Source organism: Macrobrachium nipponense, chromosome 34 (genome assembly GCF_015104395.2).
Source record: "Macrobrachium nipponense isolate FS-2020 chromosome 34, ASM1510439v2, whole genome shotgun sequence".
NCBI classification, from domain to species: domain Eukaryota; kingdom Metazoa; phylum Arthropoda; class Malacostraca; order Decapoda; family Palaemonidae; genus Macrobrachium; species Macrobrachium nipponense.
The window spans coordinates 24650844-24671392 of NC_061095.1; the positions used below are offsets into that span (position 1 = coordinate 24650844).

General features: G+C 33.8%; 1 protein-coding gene and 1 long non-coding RNA gene across 4 annotated transcripts in view; both read left to right on the forward strand.

Annotated features, from left to right (window-relative positions):
- Positions 1-13561, forward strand: part of LOC135207672 (tachykinin-like peptides receptor 99D) — a 498955-nt gene extending 485394 nt beyond the window's left edge. For all 3 annotated transcript variants that reach the window (XM_064239514.1, XM_064239515.1, XM_064239513.1), the window contains 2 exons: positions 10918-11016; positions 12604-13561. In XM_064239514.1, coding sequence (XP_064095584.1) covers positions 10918-11016; positions 12604-13514 — 1010 coding nt within the window. In that variant the 3' untranslated portion in view covers positions 13515-13561. The remainder of the gene's footprint in view (positions 1-10917; positions 11017-12603) is intronic.
- A 5482-nt stretch (positions 13562-19043) lies between these two features.
- LOC135207673 (uncharacterized) lies at positions 19044-20170 on the forward strand. Its single transcript, XR_010313035.1, has 2 exons — positions 19044-19276; positions 19361-20170. It is a non-coding gene; the product is annotated as an uncharacterized LOC135207673 (long non-coding RNA).
- Positions 20171-20549: the final 379 nt, after the last annotated feature.

Genomic DNA, 20549 nt, shown 5'->3' on the forward strand with positions numbered 1-20549 from the left:
AAAATGACTTCATTTCGTCACATGAATTATAACGCCTCCAGACCTTCTAATTCGGTTTTCCGAGGAGCAATTAGAAAGAACACAGACAAAAAAAAAAAGTAGTAGCAACAAAGGAAAGAGAATTAAATGATTATTATAGTTTTCACGGCGTTGGAGTCATTTGTCAGATCTTTCGTTCAGTCTGGTGCATCTTCAGTTGTCACGATGGTGATGATAAATACCTTGTAAAACAACCTCAATAATTGAATATGTCGCCGATAACCAAACTTCTGATGTGATTAAAGGGGTCCCTGCTGGCCCCCTCACTCCCTGGATATAGAATGTGTCCTCCTACATTTATATATATATATATATATATATATATATATATATATATATTATATATTATATATATATATATAGATATATATATATATATATATATATATATATATATAATATATATATATATATATATATAAGTCTATCACATTACCGTGATTCATATACATATATCGAGCTACAAATGTCCTTTAATATCTAATTCGCTCTACCTCGGAATTAATATATTTTCATATATGTTTAACCGAGGGGGAATTTATTAAGCGATAATAGAATTGGCGGTCGACAGGCGCGAACCATCGACCTCTCAATTCCAGGACTGGAATTGAGTTCGATGGTTCGCGCCTGTCGGCCGCCAATTCTATTATCGCTTAATAAATTCCCCCTCGGTTAAACATATATGAAAATATATTAATCCGAGGTTAGAGCGAATTAGATTTAAAGGACATTTGTCGTCGAGATAGATCATATATAATAATAGTTACATATATAATACCTATATATATATGAAAATATATTAATTCCGAGGTAGAGCGAATTAGATATTAAAGGACATTTGTAGCTCGAGATATATATATATATATATATATATATATATATATATATATATATATATATATATATATATCTCATTTCAACAGACAGATTAATGGCCACAAGGTAATGGGTGTGCAAGATCTCTATCCATTATTGTAAGGCTTGTCTAAAGTAAAGACGATAGATCATGCACTCTGGTGTTTCACTTTCACTCTGCTTATATTTTGTTAAGCCTAAATTCGCGTGTCATGACGTATACATACATATAGATGTGCACTGTAATTTAGGGAAAATTATTGCGAAAATGTTAAGACACCTTCTCTTTATAGCTCACCCTCTCAAGACCCGAAAAAAAAAAAAAAAAAAAAAAAAGGTGGAAGAAATAATATTGATATGAATCACACATTATCTATTCCAAGATCCTGAAATAGGTGGTATCCTTATCAACACTGCAGAGGAGTATTATATTATAAAAAAAGAGATAAACCTACATTGTGACTGACGAAAATGTATTTAAACGATTGCAAAGAGACTCGGTCGAAAGTTTTAAATGAATTAAATAAATTTTCGGTGTGAAGAAATCTCTCGAACGTTTTCTTTTATCGTTGCGGATCTATTTGCATATTACCACAGTGCGGTTTCTCTCAAAGAATATGCACCGGAAAATAGAAAATGCTGAAGGTAATAAAGAGAACTTCAGGTACACCGTTGACGTTATTCGTGTCAAAAGATCGAATATTTTAATTTATTCTTTTGCTTTCAGACTACTGATGGATTTTGCAGGTTCAATTGAGATGAGTTATTTTCTCAAAAGTTATATATATATATATATATATATATATATATATATATATATATATATATATATATTATATATATATATATATATGTGTGTGTGTGTGTGTGTGTGGTGTGTGTGTGTGTGTGTGTGGTGTGTCTGAAGAATTTTGTCAGTTGTTTTTTTCATGCCAAGGAAGCCTTCCACGGATACTCTCTCTCTCTCTCTCTCTCTCTCTCCTCTCTCTCTCTCTCTCTCATAAGGGTTTAAACTCAAGTAAATGCTGACCATTATATATTGCCGATAAAAGTGCTTCCACTTTTGCTCTCTCTCTCTCTCTCTCTCTCTCTCTCTCTCTCTTCTCTCTCTCTCTCTCTCGTCTCTCCTTCTCTCTCTCCTCATCTCTCCTCTCTCTCTCTCTCTCTCTCTCTCCTCTCCAGAATGGCCCCCTTGACACGAGAGAATCATATCGAATACTACTTCATATTTATGACAGAATTCTGAAATACTTTGCCACTGTCCTTGGAGAGCCGTCTAATATTTCCTCTTGGCGAAGCCTTCCTCTTTAACGGATTAAGATGCGGGCATCCCGCCCCTTTCATCTTGTGTGTCATCTTCCTCCTCCTTCCTCCTCCATCCCACCTTGCCGTACTCGTTCGAATTAATGCCATTGCTCAGCCCAGTGGAAGAATTAATGTGGACTAACCTCCGTCCCCAAAGGAGGGACCCTGTGAGTTGCGAGAAGAAATGGACGCGGGGGAGGGGGGGGGGGGGGCGGGGGGGGTGGGGGGCGGGGGGGATAGAATGCTTGGAAATTGAGGGACAATTTATTGCACTCTTCATCGAATCTTTCTTTCAAGCTATGGAATTTTGTTCCAGCTTCTCTTTTTGTGATACTTTTAACTTTTCGTCCTTGACTGAGCTTCATTCTTCTTTTACCCTTTTTTCATGCTTTTTTTCTGCAAGGCTATGATGAAAGTTTAATACAGATATATACAACACTAAATGTATGGTGTAGATATGAAAGCATTCTTTTTATCTGACTAAATTATAACTTCACCTTCCCATTTTGTTTTACTTATGGAGCTCGTTACTTTTAACATATTTTCATACTGACAGGCGGAATGCACCAGAGCGCTTTTTGTGGCCGATAATAACTAAAGAGCAAGGGACCTTCGTAGCTAGTGGTCTGTGCTATACAGAATATTGGCACCAGTGACGTTATTTAGATGCCACTGCGTTGGAACGCTGGAAGATTCAGCAGAAATGACGTTTGAAATGAAAATCTGAATGCTCTGCTATTGGCAGCTTACGATGGCCTATGACACCAAGGGTTGACATCTACCCTTTCCACAGAGAGGCTAAGATAGATGATCGATACTGGAGCTCATTGATAGGAGAGAAGCTCGTCGCCAACACAAACGGACGTGACAAAATCATTTAGTTACGGAAAATCATAATTACATTCCAAGGGGTTATACTAACTTAACATAACCCCCTTCTCCAATATTTCATTCTACCTTTTAGTGTAGGTGAGCACAGGAGATCTTTCCTGATGACCTGATTCAAAAAAGTTTAAGATAAATATTTTCAAGCCGATAATTATTATAATTAATACGCTATGTTAATTAACATGTGGTTTTACAAATACTCTTTTCTATAACGTCATTTATGGTAAAGAGCAAAAGAATCTAGGTGTATAATTCATCAATCTTTTCAAGCAGAAATTGCTTTCAGTGACCTCGTTTTATTCCCATAATAAGTCATCCGTATGAATCCCAGATAAATCTTAACTTACTCAAAGGGAATTTAGATATCTCACTAAGAAGAAAAATCAAAACGACATTACGTAATCACATTTATGCAGTTGCCATCATAGGATTATCCCAGGAGAAAAAAATGTCGGTTCAGGTGATGTTTACCTCTACCGTGGAGAAATATATCTTGAACGGTTTGTTTGTTTGTTTGTTTTTCTCTGCGTTTGTGAGATCCCGCAAAAAGTCAAGCTTGGATTATAGAGAAAACATTACCAAGTGATTAGAATTTGGGAAGGGTAGAAGTCCTCATTATGGGTAACCCACCTTGTTTTTACCTGTTATAAAAATAATTAGCAGACTAGGTTGTCTCCTATTAATTACCAACACCTGAGGACCCGTGTAATCTATCATGATATTGATTTTTTAAAAAGAAATTAGAGTTTGGCCTGGAGAAGATAACGACGTGGAAATACGATACTTTCTTTACCCACCTGCGCCCACTGGCAACATGGCACTGATACAACGTGAGAAATGATAGTGATGCACAATATTTTCGTAAATTTCAGCTTAATCTGTTCATACTTTATCATTTCCTGAATATAGAATATTTAAGTAGTAAAGCTATTGATTAGGATACTAGTTTACTGTATGATTTCAACATATATGCATTGTTCATTATATGTGTTTATAGATATATAATAACACACACACACACACACATATATATATATAACATATATATATATATATATATATATATATATATATATATATATCGAGCTACAATGTCCTTTAATATCTAATTCGCTCTACCTCGGAATTAATATATTTTCATATATGCTTAACCGAAGGGGAATTTTTTTCTCGATAATAGATTTACCTGTACTTGGGCGCGAACGCAGGTACATAATAAATCAGGAACGTCAGTGGAAGCGTCTCGCGGTAGCTGGGTGGTTCCGCTTCCACTGACGCTCCTGGATTTATTATGTACCTGCGTTCGCGCCCAAGTACAGGTAAATCTATTATCGAGAAAAAAATTCCCCTTCGGTTAAGCATATATGAAAATATATTAATTCCGAGTAGAGCGAATTAGATATTAAAGGACTTGTAGGCTCGATATATGTATATGAAATCAACGGTAATGTGATATGACTTATATATATATATATATATATATATATATATATATATATATATATATATATAATATATATATTTATATATATATATATGTGTGTGTGTTTTGTGTGTGTGTGTTTGTGTGTGTATGTACGTATATGTATATATATATATATATGTGTATATTATATATATTATATATATATATATATATATATATTATATATATATATATATTTATAAAGCCACAAATACCCTTTAATATTCAATTCACTTTACACCAAAAGGGAATAGAAGGCTGATTGTTCAATTATAATTCCCTTTGGGTGTAAGTTATTCATAAGGTAGGCTGTATATTTTTCTTTATATTTGAAAAATATTAAAACGTTATTTGAGAATGAGTGAGTAACAAAACTAACAAAAACACCCAAATATACATTTACATATCTATCATTGGAGGCGAAGATTTGAATGTGTGAAGGAATCTGTAAGAAGAATTATTTTATGTAACCGAAGTATAAATGGTAGATATGAATAACAGGAAAGAACTCTTAAGTTCTAGAGGTGAATGTTTGGGTAGAAAACTCTACTGGTGAAAGGAGAGAAATGTGGAAATACAGCAAAGCTGTGGTAAGGTTGATGATGTACGAACAAGGATCAGTGTTCATGAGTCAGTTTGGTCGCAAGGACAATATGGTTTTGAAAACTACTGTAGGGATGATTCGGAAGGTAAACAAAGTGCAGAATTAGTGTAGAATTAGTATTAAAAAGAATATTCTCAATTTTGAGGAAGCTTGAAAGTGCCTATAAGAAGACAAGCGAGGTGGGGAATATAATCAGGAGGCTAAATTCGCATGATGAGCCCTTTTGATTACAAGAATGAGGTTCTGGCTTTATGAAAGTTTTCTGCACACGGGGCTCATCCTGATTCACTAACCATGAGGTGGAAGTGGAATAACTGATTATATGAATACATTCATACTCATTCAAACTAGTGGAGTGCATACTTACATACGAATACAATCTACGAAATGCGTGATCTTTCACCTTTTACTTAACTCAAAGACATTCTTTAAAGCAAATGAATACAGCAATAAAATAAATGCAAATAAAATTAGATTTGATCATAAAACAGCTGACATCACCTGAACATAAAATCATTTTATTGCATAAAATGGCCATTACATTTGAAAGCACTATAATTTTTTTTAGCCGTAGCTGTTAGTTTTCTTTATAGTCTTTTTTTTTATGATGCGTGTAGTTTGCCCGAGGATGAATTTATGTAAAGGTAAAATAGCTTGTTTCACTCACCTTCGCAAGCACTAGTTTTATGTAAAGATAATGATGAGGTTTTGGTTGCTTTTATTGGCATGTAAAAGATTTAAAGCCCAAATATATCGGCTCTAAGGTAACCTCGAACCGTTCATAAATTAAATGCATATTTTCTTTCGGAATTAAAAAAAAGAAAAAAAAAATCTGTCTGTTTCCGCTATACAAATTTTTTTTTCACTACTGGCATTTTAATCCTGGAAACGTTGGCTCTGAAGACTGCTGGCCTGTTATAGTATAGTAGTATATATAAATGTATATAATATCTATATATATAATATAATATGCTAATAGGTATTATATATATGTATGTATTAATTATTATATAGTATTATATATATTATGGTATAGATATTTTTTTTTTTTTGTTTTTGTTTTTTTTAAGCCTCCCGTGGCTCCTGGATGGAATTAATCTCCCAGTCAGGTCTTCCCTTTGACGCTGAAAAAAAAATTGACTGAACATTTTATACCTGAGGCTTAATAACTCTGGGCTAGTGAAGACAGCGTATTCACGATATGTTTACATGAGTATTACCGTGAAATTTTCTCATAACGCTTTTTACTTTTTCTGCGTAATTAATGGTGACCTTAACCTTGAGCGTTATGATGCTTGATGATTTTAGATCAGTCAATTAGTCTTCGATAATAAGGTCGTCGAATTCATTCTCTCTGTCGGATGTTGCAAGCTGCTGCAATGACTTCCTTTAAGTGCACATATTTTCACAGCATGAAATACAGAGAACTTATATATCAGTAACAGATTAGTTATCAAGGTATCTACAAGAAAATGTCATTCATGGCTTTTAATATGCGACGAGATAACTGATTGATTATCTTTTGTCTCCGGAAATTGAATTTATACGTCAGTGACCCAATGGGGCTACACAGGAGTCTCACGGTATGACTTCAATCTGCATAAACAAATTGGCTCCAACGGGCCTCGGCCCTTAATTATTGCCTTGAGCTAAACCTCGGGTGGTGAGCTTATTGTTGATGGCGTCCAGCCCATCGACGTTAATTAAAATGTCTTCAAAGTTATCATATTTGTGTGTGTTTATGAGTGTGCGTTGGCATCCTTGCGTGATCAAACGGGAATAAACGCGCTCGTCCCTGCTGTATTCAGAATTCCAAAATCTGAATAAATAGAGAGAGAGAGAGAGAGAGAGAGAGAGAGATGATATGTCGCTTTTAGTGAATTGCGGACTTCTTCAAGGGTGACGTATTGAAGCAAACTTTTTTTCAGCCTTAAAATTTGTGGGTTTTTTGGATCGTGTTCAAGTTCAGCAGCGACTTGACGAGGATGCGGAAGTCAAAAAGTGAAACGGATGAATCAAGAATTAAGAATCGAGAAGATTCCAGGGGAAAAAACAAAAAGAAACTTGAAATCAGAATCACAACGCAAAATTTCATTCTTACAAATCATCCCACTTACAAAAGGGAATCATTATTTTTCTGATAATGGTAGCAAATGCAAAATACTTAAAAACAATAATTTTTGGGAATGAAATCAGAAGAAACATTCAGATTGTAACACTGGAATCTTAACAGTTTTTAACGATAGTTCAACGTTAACACAAATCTTTTTAAGAAAAGTTGTCATTGCTAGATACTAGAGATTCATGGTCAAATGTTAAGTATTTTAGTGTGTGTGTGTTTGTGTGTATGTGTGTATTTGTGTGTGTCTGTGTGTGAGAGAGAGGGAAATACAGGTAAGTCCTCCAGGTTCCTCCAAGAATATAGTTTTTCATCACCAGTAATGACACCCTGCACAGGAATTATGCTCCATTATTCTGGAAACTTCATTTCATGAATTACCTCGCTCGGCAAACGAAAGAAAAAAAATCTGCTTCCATAAAGTGGAGATGAAAAAGGCCAGAGATTAAGTGTAAATTAATTTCATTTCAGATTTATTCGAGCAACTGAGTGTTAGAACTATTTTTTTCAATTCTGCAGGAGCTTTAGATAATAAAATTAAATTCATAAATTAAAAGAAAAAATAATTTTTGAATAATACTAGCATCCGTGTTAAGAGTACAGTTGCAGAGTGCAATCAAAAGTATTTTTTTGATAAAGCTACACATTATTGGACTTAGTAAGTTTGTATTCAAAACAGTAACGCGTCTTTAATGTTTATTAAGGAATATTTATGCTTTTCAACAATACATAACGTTTCGTCCGTCTGTGAACTTAACGTTTCGTTCATTAACTGATAATTGGGTGTATGTAAATTCTAGTATCCCCAATAATTATCAGTTTATTATTTCTAGAATAACAGGGGTCCTCATTTTCATTATATAATTGCCGAAGTCACGATTCTATTCTGATTCCAGGACTTGATGCTTTTAATTGACTCTGGGATGCGGAAACATTACTTAACTTTTGATGTTGTATGAATAGGGAGATTGTTAATGAGAAACAATTGTGGCCTGCCGAGATCCCCACTATATATATATATATATATATATATTATACATATATATATATATATATATATATATATATATATATATATATATGTATATATATTTCAGATTCGTACCGAACAGAATACTACACCCATATCTTAGGATATATCCACAGCATAAAATGCATCATTGATAATTTTTACAAAGAAAGATAAATAAGGCTGGAGAATAATTAAAAGTAAATGAAATACCAGGGAGATAAATAATGAAACAAACATTGAGGAAGAAAACGTAAAATGGTAAAAATCAGATCCATTAGGATTCAGGTAATACTTCGAAGGTATTTAAGTGAATAAATAACATAAATAAAATCTATACTTTAAAAACTACGCCACTTCCTAAGTCCCTCTACACAAGAGAAATTTTGTTCTCTCACTTTAATTTAGTGTAATATTTCCAAGTTCTTGAGTCTTTCACTACAATACCAGGCATAATATATTAAACATTTCATCTTCGAAATACCTGATGTTGGCCATTCAAATCACTTTCAAGAGTAGGATGGTAAATTCATCAACGCCTTCTAGCCGATACTGCGTCATCTATTCATTCCGTAAAGGCTCGCTCCACTAATTGTATTTTGTTTGAAGAATCATAGACACATCCGTACATGTATTTATACACATATATAAGAATGCGTGTGCTCTACGTATAATAGTATTAGTTATATATGTATAATACATATGTATTTGTGTGTGTATATATATATAAAATATATGTGTATATATATATATTGTATGTATGTATATGTATGTATGTATGTATGTATGTATGTATGTATGTAGAGTTTGCTATGCAATTTACCATCTTTAGGAGTAACTTACACCCAAAGGGAATTATAATTGATGAGCGTTTCTAATCCTGGCCAGGCTTGAAGCACTAATCATTTATAATTCCCTTTAGGCGTAATTCATTCCCAAAGTTTAGGGGATTGGATATTAAACGATATTTGTGGCTTAACATTTGTGAATGTGAAACGGTCACGTGTGCATGGGTGATAGTAATTCATATTTATATATATTATACATCTAATAAAAGGAGCCCATAAAAACACCAAAATATAGAGAGAAAATACTATATTTCAGAGACTGCTGTCTCCCTCTTCAGGTAGATGAATGAGAAAAGTTACAGAAAAGGTGGTATTTATACCACATTCTCTCATTCATCTACCTGAAGAGGGAGACAGCAGTCTCTGAAATATAGTATTTTCTCTCTATATTTTGGTGCTTTTATGGGTTCTTTTATTAGATGGAATTCTGTTGTAACAGAACCTTGTTACCAGTCATATTATACATAAACTTACTACATGTACACATATATAGGAATACATAATAGCGTTATGAGATTCCGATTGAAGTCGTGCAAGCAGATTTTGAGGTGATTACAGGAACAAGACAGTTGAAAAAAATTCAATTGCGAAAACTTAGAAGGTATATGGTGAGCAAGTAGGAGAAACAACGAAAAGTCGCTCTCTCTCTCTCTCTCTCTCTCTCTCTCTCTCTCTCTCTCTCTCTCTCTCTCTCTCTCTCTCTCTGAACTGCGGTTGTCTGTCGAAATTCATTGTTCTAATTGCCGGGAGTGGAAACACATTCCATTCTTCCCGGCGGTCTTTTGTCATTCTGTCTTGCGCCCTTTTACAGAGATGATGTCCCTCAAGTTTGTCAAGGCTGGTCCGCGTTTTACATAATCCTCGACCTTTAATCCCCTGAGATAATATCCTCGTGAAATTTGTGCTCTCGTGAATATGGGAAAAAATATACTAAAATCACTTTTACTGCATTGCACTGTGATGCTAATTATGTCACGTAATATCTGCACTGTTTGACTCTAACTTTACGAGTCACATTCCATTAAAAAAAATGAGCGTATTTGGAATATCAATTATTGAAGTAAATGAGACTTTGTCTGAAATTGAAAAATACCTGCAAGAGATCATTGCATGCACGTAAATATATTTGTATAGGTGTAACTATTGATAATGTTCTTTTGAAAGTTTTTTTAAATGCGTGAACTCTTTTCTTTTGTATTGAGAAGATTTAAACCTTTTTAGCCGTACATGCAATCATTCAAAACACATGAGAATTCAAATCAAACTTAGCTTAATAGATTATGATACCGGCAATTGTAAACATTTGCGTGTAAAGGAAATAGAGTATAATATGATTGATGTGTTTTTGCAATAGATTGTAAAATATATTTTCCTCGTAGACAAGATGAAAAAATATAAAATAGCGGAGGGGTGTTAATTTTATACGTATATTGTAGTTGCTAAAACTAAAGAGAATATTTCCGCAATATTTTAAAAGACCAGGGAAAATTCTTTCCATAATAATTATATAATTAGGACGAACTTAAAATTTCGTTAGGGGTTGAAAAGATTAGGAAAAAAAGATTGATTGTATCGTAGAAAATTGACCTGCAGGAGTAAATGATGGCGGGACGGGGCCCCGGCTGTGGGGAAGGTAGGGGTAGGGGAGCGGGTGGTCCTTCTCTTCACGATCCGGATTACCCAACGAGTTTCTCACAATTTTTACTCATATTTGTTGTTCTCCCTTTTTTATTCTCCTCATCTCCCTTTTTTCTCACATTCGTTGTTCTTACTTTTTCTTTGCAGACGTTAATGGCGCCCCGAGATGCATTGTCAGCGCAGTTCCCAGACACAATAATCATCTCCTCGTCTACTCTTCGAGAGGAAAAGTTAACAATAGAGCAGGTTTGATATAAAGAATTTATTCTCTTTTTTTTCTGTTCTTAATTCGTGAAAAACTAAATCACTCTCATTTCAGGTCCGCGACGCAGATCATTTCATGTCTTGTCTTGCCGTTTTGCAGAAAGATGTCTTTGTTGCTCGTTAGCAGCTGAGAAATGAGAATAAAAGTTTTGTGTCAGAATACGAGTTTTTGGAACCTACAAAGAATTTATGAAATGACTTATTCTTTTATTTTTATTTTATTTATTGTTTTTAGATTCAAAGGTTTTTGGAGCGTATACAAAGCTATATCCTTTCCAAATTTATTTTTCATAAATTTAAGTTTTTACATATGAGTATATATATACGTACACATATGCATACATTTGTATATGTATATATATTATATATATATATATGATAATCCTGACTAATGTAGTAGTATCCATTCACACATTCAGATTTATATATATATATATATATATATATATATATATATATATATATATATACTCTGCTGAGTAAAGGACGGAGAGTCTAAAGATCTGCAGAAACTCCGTTGTTTATTTTTCCTTTGTGGCTTATACTTTTATTTATGGACTTATCACGTTCCAAACTTTCGTAATTCAGCTATATAATAATAATATATAATATATATAATTGTATAGTATATGAATCACGGAAAATGTGATTCATGACATAATATATATATAATATATATATTGATATATGTATATGAATCAGGGGGAAAGCCGGAAATGTGATATACCATATATATATTATATATATATATATATATATATATATTGAGGGAAAACTTTATGAATGAATCACGGAAATGTGATATGACATATATATATATATATATATATATATATATATATATATATATATGTGTGTGTGTGTGTGTGTGTGTGTGTGTGTGTTTATGTGTGTATGTATGTATGTATAAAAATCTGAATGTGTAAAAGGATGCTACTACGTACATTAGTACATTAGTCATGATTACTAGAATTCACACCAGCAAATATTGTATATATATTGTTTGGACTCCTTGAGTTTCTACTTCCCTGCGCTTTTTCTACCTTTTCTCCAAATTGAGAACCAAATGTCCCTAGAGCAAATATGGAAAGGTTTCCAGTTCAATACCTGGCCTCGACCATGCTTCCAGGAAAATCGACTTCCAGCATTGAATAATTCAGGCACCAAGGAGCATTCATTTGTTTCGTGTCTGTACTCCTATACAGTTATCGAGGTGGAATATATATCTCGTAAATTTGCAAATCAGTCCATTTAGGTGCACATTCCCAACATAAGAGCATTAGTATTAGACCTTTTGAACTTGATGATGATATTTCTTAAAGCTGTAATGCTTTGGTAGCTATCTTCTGTAGCCCAAAGTAAGATATTTTCATTTTGCTTTATGGCAACCTTGTCAGTTTTGACCACAAAATATATTTGTATTCGAAGTTTTTCGTGCTGAATACTTAGAATGTTTATATAATTATCAAACCGTAAATTATTTCTGTCAGGTAACTTCAGAATACTGGGAACTTTAAATCCGTGTGATGCGTAAGATTAAGTGTTCAGTAATTGTCCTTCTCATTGCAGGTGGTTTGAGTCCTCACAATTGTAGTCAAACTGGGCTCTTACAGACTGACAACCTACGCATGAAAGAGTTTAATTGTTATAAACCCATAGAGGACAAAAACCACGCCCGTAAACCCCTCAGAGCTGAGGAAGACTGGCATTACATCCAGTACCTCTCGGACCAGAAGGCTCTTCGAGTGAGAAACGAACAGACGTTCAGCCGACCCGTTCACCGAACGAACGGGTACCAGAAGTCTCAGCAGGAGAGCCTTCTGGCGAAGAAGAAGGAAGTGCAGAACAACCTCACGGAAGAGACGAATTTCGGGACATTCCGCGCTGACAAGAGAGCCGAACCCATCCACAAAGAGGACAGCTCCTCTAAGAGTCTTCCTAGTGATAAACCTCTTGAGTCTGATTTATCAAAAGAATTGACTCCTAGAATTAATGTTATAACGACGTCTCAGCTTTGTAGTGGGGATAGTAAATGCAGTGCAAGTGTTTCTAAAAAAGAATCTCCGAAAGAGCTGCGTGATTCTTCGAAAGAATCAAAGCTCGTTCGTGGAAACTGTGATCAGCCTTCGACGTTATCCAGTGAAAAACTAGACACGTGTAGCACTTTAGAAGGAAGTCGCAGTAGTATTGCTACTGTCAGTGATAACTGTGAATCTTCAACCCTTAAATCGCAGTGTAGCAGAAGTAACGAAAGAGTGGACGCGTTTTCAGACCATTTTTTATTCTCTAGTTACCGGGACAGCTACCGCAAAATGAAATACTTGAATGGAAACTTGGTGCACCAGGCGATAGAAGAGACTCTTGTGGCTGTTAAAAAACAAGCCCTCACTAGAGAGATCGGCAGTGTCAGTACAACGAATGTAGTGTGCAAGAGTCCCTCGGGACAGAGTCTAGGTGGTACAAAGGAACTTATGCTTTGAAAAAATCGGATATAAAAAAAAAAAAAAAGATCTTTGTCAAAAATGGATGCTGATGATAACCTGTGTACTATTTTGAGGAATATCTGTTTTATATATAAGTATATATATATATATATATATATATATATATATATATATATATATATATATATATAATATATATATATGTTATGTATATACATGCATACATACATACATACATACACGGAATTCCTAATCGTATAAACCTGTGAGTTTATTTATTCAATATATTTTCTGCTCTTGATTATTTACGAGGTATTTATATAAATTACTGTAAGAATATGGCAATTGTTAAACTTTGCAGTGACCAAACCACATCTTAGAATAGGCATTAGGCTATGGGCAGCAACATCTAGAGACCAAATTGTCTTGTTCTAGAAGACGTTATTCTGTTCGTTCCTCTATTCTGCAGTCTGTATAATTATCACCTATCATTTTTCCTTCCTGAGGACCCAAGTTGTGTTTCAGTTTTCTTTCAGTTTCGTTGTTGCTTCGAACGAAAGTTTCATATGTTTGTTTATACATTCTGTTCTCTTTCTTTTGCTGTCCCTCGCAGCCTTTCTTTTTTTTTTTTTTTTTTTTTTTTTTGTCTTCCTCTCCCTCGTTGCAGGCTGAGCTGTGTTATCCTATCTTCCCTCGTTACAGCCTAAGCCTTGCCATCTTTTTAAAAGGGAAAGTATTTTTTTCTGGAAATCTTTGGTATAACTTTTTTGGTTTGATTAATATAGCCAGACTTATTTTTTCCGGTTTCCAGACCTCTATATCAAGAAAAAATCTTTCTCTTGCAATCATTATTATATTTGTCTTTTTAACTGACTATAAAGCTAATGAGTTTTTTACAAGAAAACAATTGCATTGTTAAGACAAATTTAGACGCTTCGGGATGGAATGGATTAACATTTTTTTTAATTGTATCCTTTTTAAGCTCTCGAGAATGTAGTAGTATTTCAAAAGAATTCAGAGAACATTATATTTCACTAAAGCAGTTTTTTTTTTATTAAAGAGTTTCAAAGATTACAGGTCTGACTTTGATTTTTGCTTTTCATTTCGGTCTTCCTTATTGATCTATTATTTGTCATACTTGCCCTTTCTAGGTAATGTTTTAATTTTTCCATGACTAGTCTTTCATTTTCTTCCGTTCACCATCTTTACTAGGCATGGCCTTTTACCGAGTGTCTTGAACAACGCCTCAGCTTATCTTCTTTATTCTAATGTTTATGGAGTTTTGTCTGTTTTGTGTTGGCTTATATGTTGCACTTGTCCTGTTGGTTTCCTTAGTAACAACAATTTTTCCCTATGCTCAGACCTTTCAAAAGATTAAAAAAAAATTCTTCTCGGATTCTCATGATCAATTTAATCTCAATGTAAAAAGCTTTTAATTAGACGGAGGAACATGTAGTCATATCTTTTCTGAAGGCTTATTATTCTCCAGTTATCTCTCAAGTCTCATATTTCGATACTGTGGCCTTTTCTGTTAAAAGTCGAGCGTTCACAGTCACCCTTGAGAATAAGTCAGAACCTACAGATTGCATTCTTGTTTTTTTTTTATATGTAAATGAAAATTTTTTGTTGCAGGCACAATCCTTGCAGTAAAGTTGCTATTTGTAACTTCCTTCATTTTGAAATATACTGTTGTCATGGATATGATGACGCAAACGCCACTCTGCGCTAGGTTCTTTTGCAGGATTTGAACGCGCCAAATACCCCTGAAAATAAATGGTGATTATAACGGTTCACTTAAATTCATGACCATGGAATAAACTTTCCGCGCGTTCATAACCGTAGTACCGAGGACCAGAAAATGATTCGTCAGAAGAGAAGAGATTGATGCCTTTGTCAAAATAAGGTTGGAAGCTTGTGTAACGCTTAGCACTGTTTTAGCACTGTTCAATTCAACTTACGGGAGAATATTTACAGGAACTTTGCAAATCAAACCCCCATTCTTTGACAGCTGTAAAAGCCGCCTTTGTTAATCCCTGTTTCATCCATTACCCTGTGCATAAAAATAGTCATTGGCCGTCCAAGAGTCAGCTGCCGGATAGTCCCTGGACCATCTTAGCTATAAAAAGGAAAGCAGCATTGTGATGATGCTAGATGTGCTATGAAAAGTTTTATTGTATTTTATCGCTGGCAGAAGTAAAGATTTTACCGTCTTGGCATTTCACTAAAATATAATTGTACTTTCTAGTTTTTCTGACATGTCATCCCTTGAAAATCATTCTTTATTAGCGTTGTATTATAGTAACTTCTTGTTATTAAATTAACTAAACATTACTCCTTATGTTCTGCTGTTTGTGTCTTTATTGAATTGTTAATTTACTATGGGAGCGTTGCCTATACAGTTTCCAGCCAATGTACCTAATAGCATGTTAATACTGTATAAGGATCAGTTTCCACCATCTTAGTCAACTTTCTGTTAAATGTTGCGTCGAGACTTAAAATCATTGTTTCAGTTCAAAGTAAATAAAGGTATCTTTCGTTTTCTGTCTCCGTTCTTTGAATCATTCTCGTTCCTCTGTTTGTTCAGATTTATCAGTTATCTAATACCCTTTATTCCCCTCCCCCTCCGGCACCCAAAGAGCTGTAGCGTAAACGAATGTCTTAATTTTCCTTAAATTTAGTTGTCAAATCTTTCCTATTGGTAAGTGGCTAACAGTGCAATTGAAATTTTCTGAATCAATCGTGGTCTCGAGTGATACACTCCTTCTACAGATGTTGCTGCGTATAACCTAAAAAAAAAAAATCATATTTTTCTTTACCAAATCAAAGTACAAATTGTTCTTTTTTTAGTCGGTTTTTGCAGCTGATAGTTCCTATCTCCTCTGAAACAAGATGTATTGCTGAATAGGTATACGTATAAGTTGAAATAAGCTTTTATTAAGTTTATTATTACCATGTGCTATATAAATATGTGTGGAGCACGTGTATTCATATAAAAAGTTGAATATTCGTGTACATATGATTTGTTTATATTAAGATATATATATATATATATATATATATATATATATATATATATATATATATATATAATATATATATATATGTATATATATATATGTATATATTATATATATATGTATATATATATATGTATATATTATGTTTTTTATAAATATATTTATATATATATATATATATATATATATATATATATATATATATATTATATAATATATATATATATATATGAGCTTAGAACGTATGAGTTTGCGTACGCGCTTGCAGTGCATGGCAGTTTTATCTAGGCTGCGGATTGAATGACTGACATGACTGCGGATTGGATGACTTAACATGACTGCGGATTGAGTGAATGACATGACATCATACCTAGCAGGGTTGAATGTACAGCCCCCATAGAAATTTTTTATTTTCGCAGGAATTTTTAAATTTCATAAACATTAATTCTTTCATTCCAATCCTTTATCCTGTTTATAGGCATACTGTGTTCTACCTGTGCTTTTCATTCCTAATCTCAAGTTATTGAAGTATTTCGGTGCTATCGCACTGAATTATGAATCGACTGAAAGACACCTAGCCCTAATATGCTTCTAGGTACTCTTCGCCATGTTTAGGCTCTATAATGTTTGAAATACACTGACAGTGTTAATTTTTGTACTATGGTGGAAAGTCAAGAAATAAAATCATAGCCAAAATTATTTTGGGGTTTGGAATTTATTGTTTTTATGTTCATTTTAGGGTTGTAACCAAATATAGAAACAAATCTTTTAAATACACCGAGAGTAATGTATTCATACCCTACCCAATACCAAAAGAATAAAAAATCAGTTTCATGTAAACGTCATATCCAAATTTTCTCCTAAACTATATGAATTTTGAGGATGGACAATGCTGCTGTGAAACGTAAAAATCATATTATGTCGAGCCAGTGATTCAAAGAACGTCACGAAACTCGTTGCTTATACATGTAAGTCCCCGGTATAATTTAGTACCGCCAAAAACAGTTGAAAAATCTGCCGACTGGCATTAATTAAGATGGCCGGAATTCTGAGAGTTAATCGACCATCCTAATTCTAATCGGGCCCTGGTAACTTCGTAACTAGCAGTAGATTGCAAGGTTCTCCGTCTTCAGAGGGCTAAATCTCTCTCTCTCTCTCTCTCTCTCTCTCTCTCTCTCTCTCTGTGACTAGAGAGCCTGGATATCTATGGTTTGGAAACACGACGATTGCGAGGACAACTAGTAGAAACATTCAAAATACTGAAAGGCATAACAAAAGTAGACAGTAACCTATTTACGTTAAACGAAAACCAGACAAGAAATAATGGATGGAAACTAGAACTGAAGAGATACCACACATCCCATTGTGGGTGCTTCTTCACATACCAGACGTGTGACACGTGGAATAAACTGCCACCAGAAGTTGTAAACAGCAACAGTGTCGAAGAGTTTAAAAGAAAGATAGACAAAATCATTAAGAAACTGTGAATGAACAGCAAAACGTGCTCTTAGAGATAAGTGAGCACACGATGCCTCATCGGATGGACTAATAAGTCTTTGAGACATCCTAATCCTTGTAACTCTCTCTCTCTCTCTCTCTCTCTCTCTCTCTCTCTCTGTGACTGCTTCCTGCTCTACCATGAATATATTGACGGCAAAATAAGATAAGAAGGCTCATAGGTAGTAACGAGGTAACGATTATCAGAATATATTTCAGAAGACGAATATTCAGGCAAAACTTTCGATGTGAAGTTATTCAAAGCATTTCAGTCATGGAATTTATTTTTAAATAATGACGCACGCTTTTTGAAGGATGCCATTTCTTTATGTCGTTTTTTTTTCAGAAGAGTGCTACTATTGACTACAATGTCATAATTTGCTTAATTTTTATTTTCTCATTATTTTCCGTATGAACCCTTTCTTTTTAAAGACTATAATTATGGGAGTCCTTTTACCTAGTATGATGATTATCTAATTAGCTAAACCAAAAATACTTCTCAGCTTAACTCAGCCGATCCGACCTGCCACTTTCATTGCTAGAACTGTTGAGGTATTGCAGTATTGTTAATATAAAAATTCACGAGTGTACATAATGTGTGTTTGTGTGTGTGTGTGACTTTGTGAACGTATGTTTGTATGCTTTTACCCTTTAGAGTGTAACTCTTGTATATATGTACAAATATTTTGAAACAGAAGGACGAACTAATCCACAAGGTTTTATATTTTTATTAACATGTTGTTTATCACAGAAATATAACATTTATATGAAATCTCTGTAAGCCTATTTTACCACAGGGAGACCCAACCAGGTTCTGTGACGGCCTTTCAATGAATGCACAATCTCGACCAGTTTTTATATTTATTATTTTTAGAATAAAATCTCATATAAAGGGGAGGGGCTCAACCGCACACCTTGAAGTCAGCCATGTCAAACCATAACAATCTGAGTTGGCCGTAAAATGTTTTCATCCATACATATTTATATATATATATCATATATATATATATATATATATATATATATATATATATATATATATATATATTCTCTTTTGAAATATGTTAAAGTAAGAATTGTTAGTATATAGCTCATTGGTAGATCACGTGGCTCGCATTTTCAAGGTTCTTGGTTGGACCCTCGGCTCTGCCTGCCCACTAGCCGATCCGGCTGTGAATGGGTATCGGAGTTTACCATCACGAGACCATCCCCCTTTGAAAGGGGAAAATAATATATATACATATATATATGTATATATAGGTATATATATATATATGTATATATGTATATATATATTCATAGTATATTTATAGTATATATATATATATATATATATCTATATATATTTATAATATAATATATATATAGAGTATGTGTGTGTTTGTGAATAAATATACGTATACTTCTACATTCATTCTGGTATTCTCTGTACATATATGAAATGTATATATATTATGTCAATTTATTCTTTTATGAACGATGTGTCACTACCTGTAAATGTTGTGGCTTACTCATAACTAAATGTGATAATATTTGGAAAGGCATTTTTGTCCCTTTCGACTTTCATGGAGACCTAGAGTTCATGTAGTACTACTTCAATTAGGAGACAATCACTGTTAAAACGAACGAATTTCCGCACTTGTTGTTCTCGCCATAGACGACTGGAATCTGGGGATGCACTGTAGATATGATGATAATCATGATATTAGCAATGTCATTCATTATAGGGGGAGACGGTCCCTGGATTTATTTCGCCTATGAAATAAATACTCTGTGCATTTATCATCGCCAAACATGTACATCTAAAGTCATTAGAGATCCATCTATCAGTTATGAGACCTGTAGTCAGGCATACAAATAATCACTTTTTTTTTATTTATGAATACATCCCGATAAGGCAGAAGCCGTTCTCATAGGTTTAGCGGCATGTTTCTACTCTTCCATACAAGTTATAATCGCTCAATGTTACTCATTATGTCATAAGAAATGTTTGTTAAGAATCATACTTTTTATGGTGGATGTCGTTGATCTGTTGTCACGTGTTTACAAAAGAAGCTGTCCCTTTCATCTCATGCTGTTTCGCTGGTATTAATTGATAAGGAAGTTGTGTACGGCGAGTCAAGTCATTGTAAGGGGCCTCCACGCAGACCAATAAAGGTTAAGTCGATGTATATTTTCCATGTGATCTTTTATTGACCTTAATCAGGAGGAAAGTTGGAAGAAGCATTTGAATTTTACTGTATTTTGTCTGGAGGAAACTTTCGATGAAACTTTTGTTTTTTTTTTTTTATTGTAATTTTTTTCATGTGTGGTTTTGTGGCCTAATTCAGGAGAAACTATCGGCGAACATTTTGAAATTTTTTATTGTTGTTTTGTTTTTGTTTTTTATTGTATTTTTCTGTTGGTTTTGATGGCCCTAATTCAGGAAGAAACTTTGCGAATATTTGAAATTTATTGTATTTTTGTTTGTATTTTTGTTTGTATTGTTTCTTCAGTTTTTCATTAGTTCTTCACGTCTGCGTTTATCTTGGTTATCTTTATCATTTATTAAACAGTA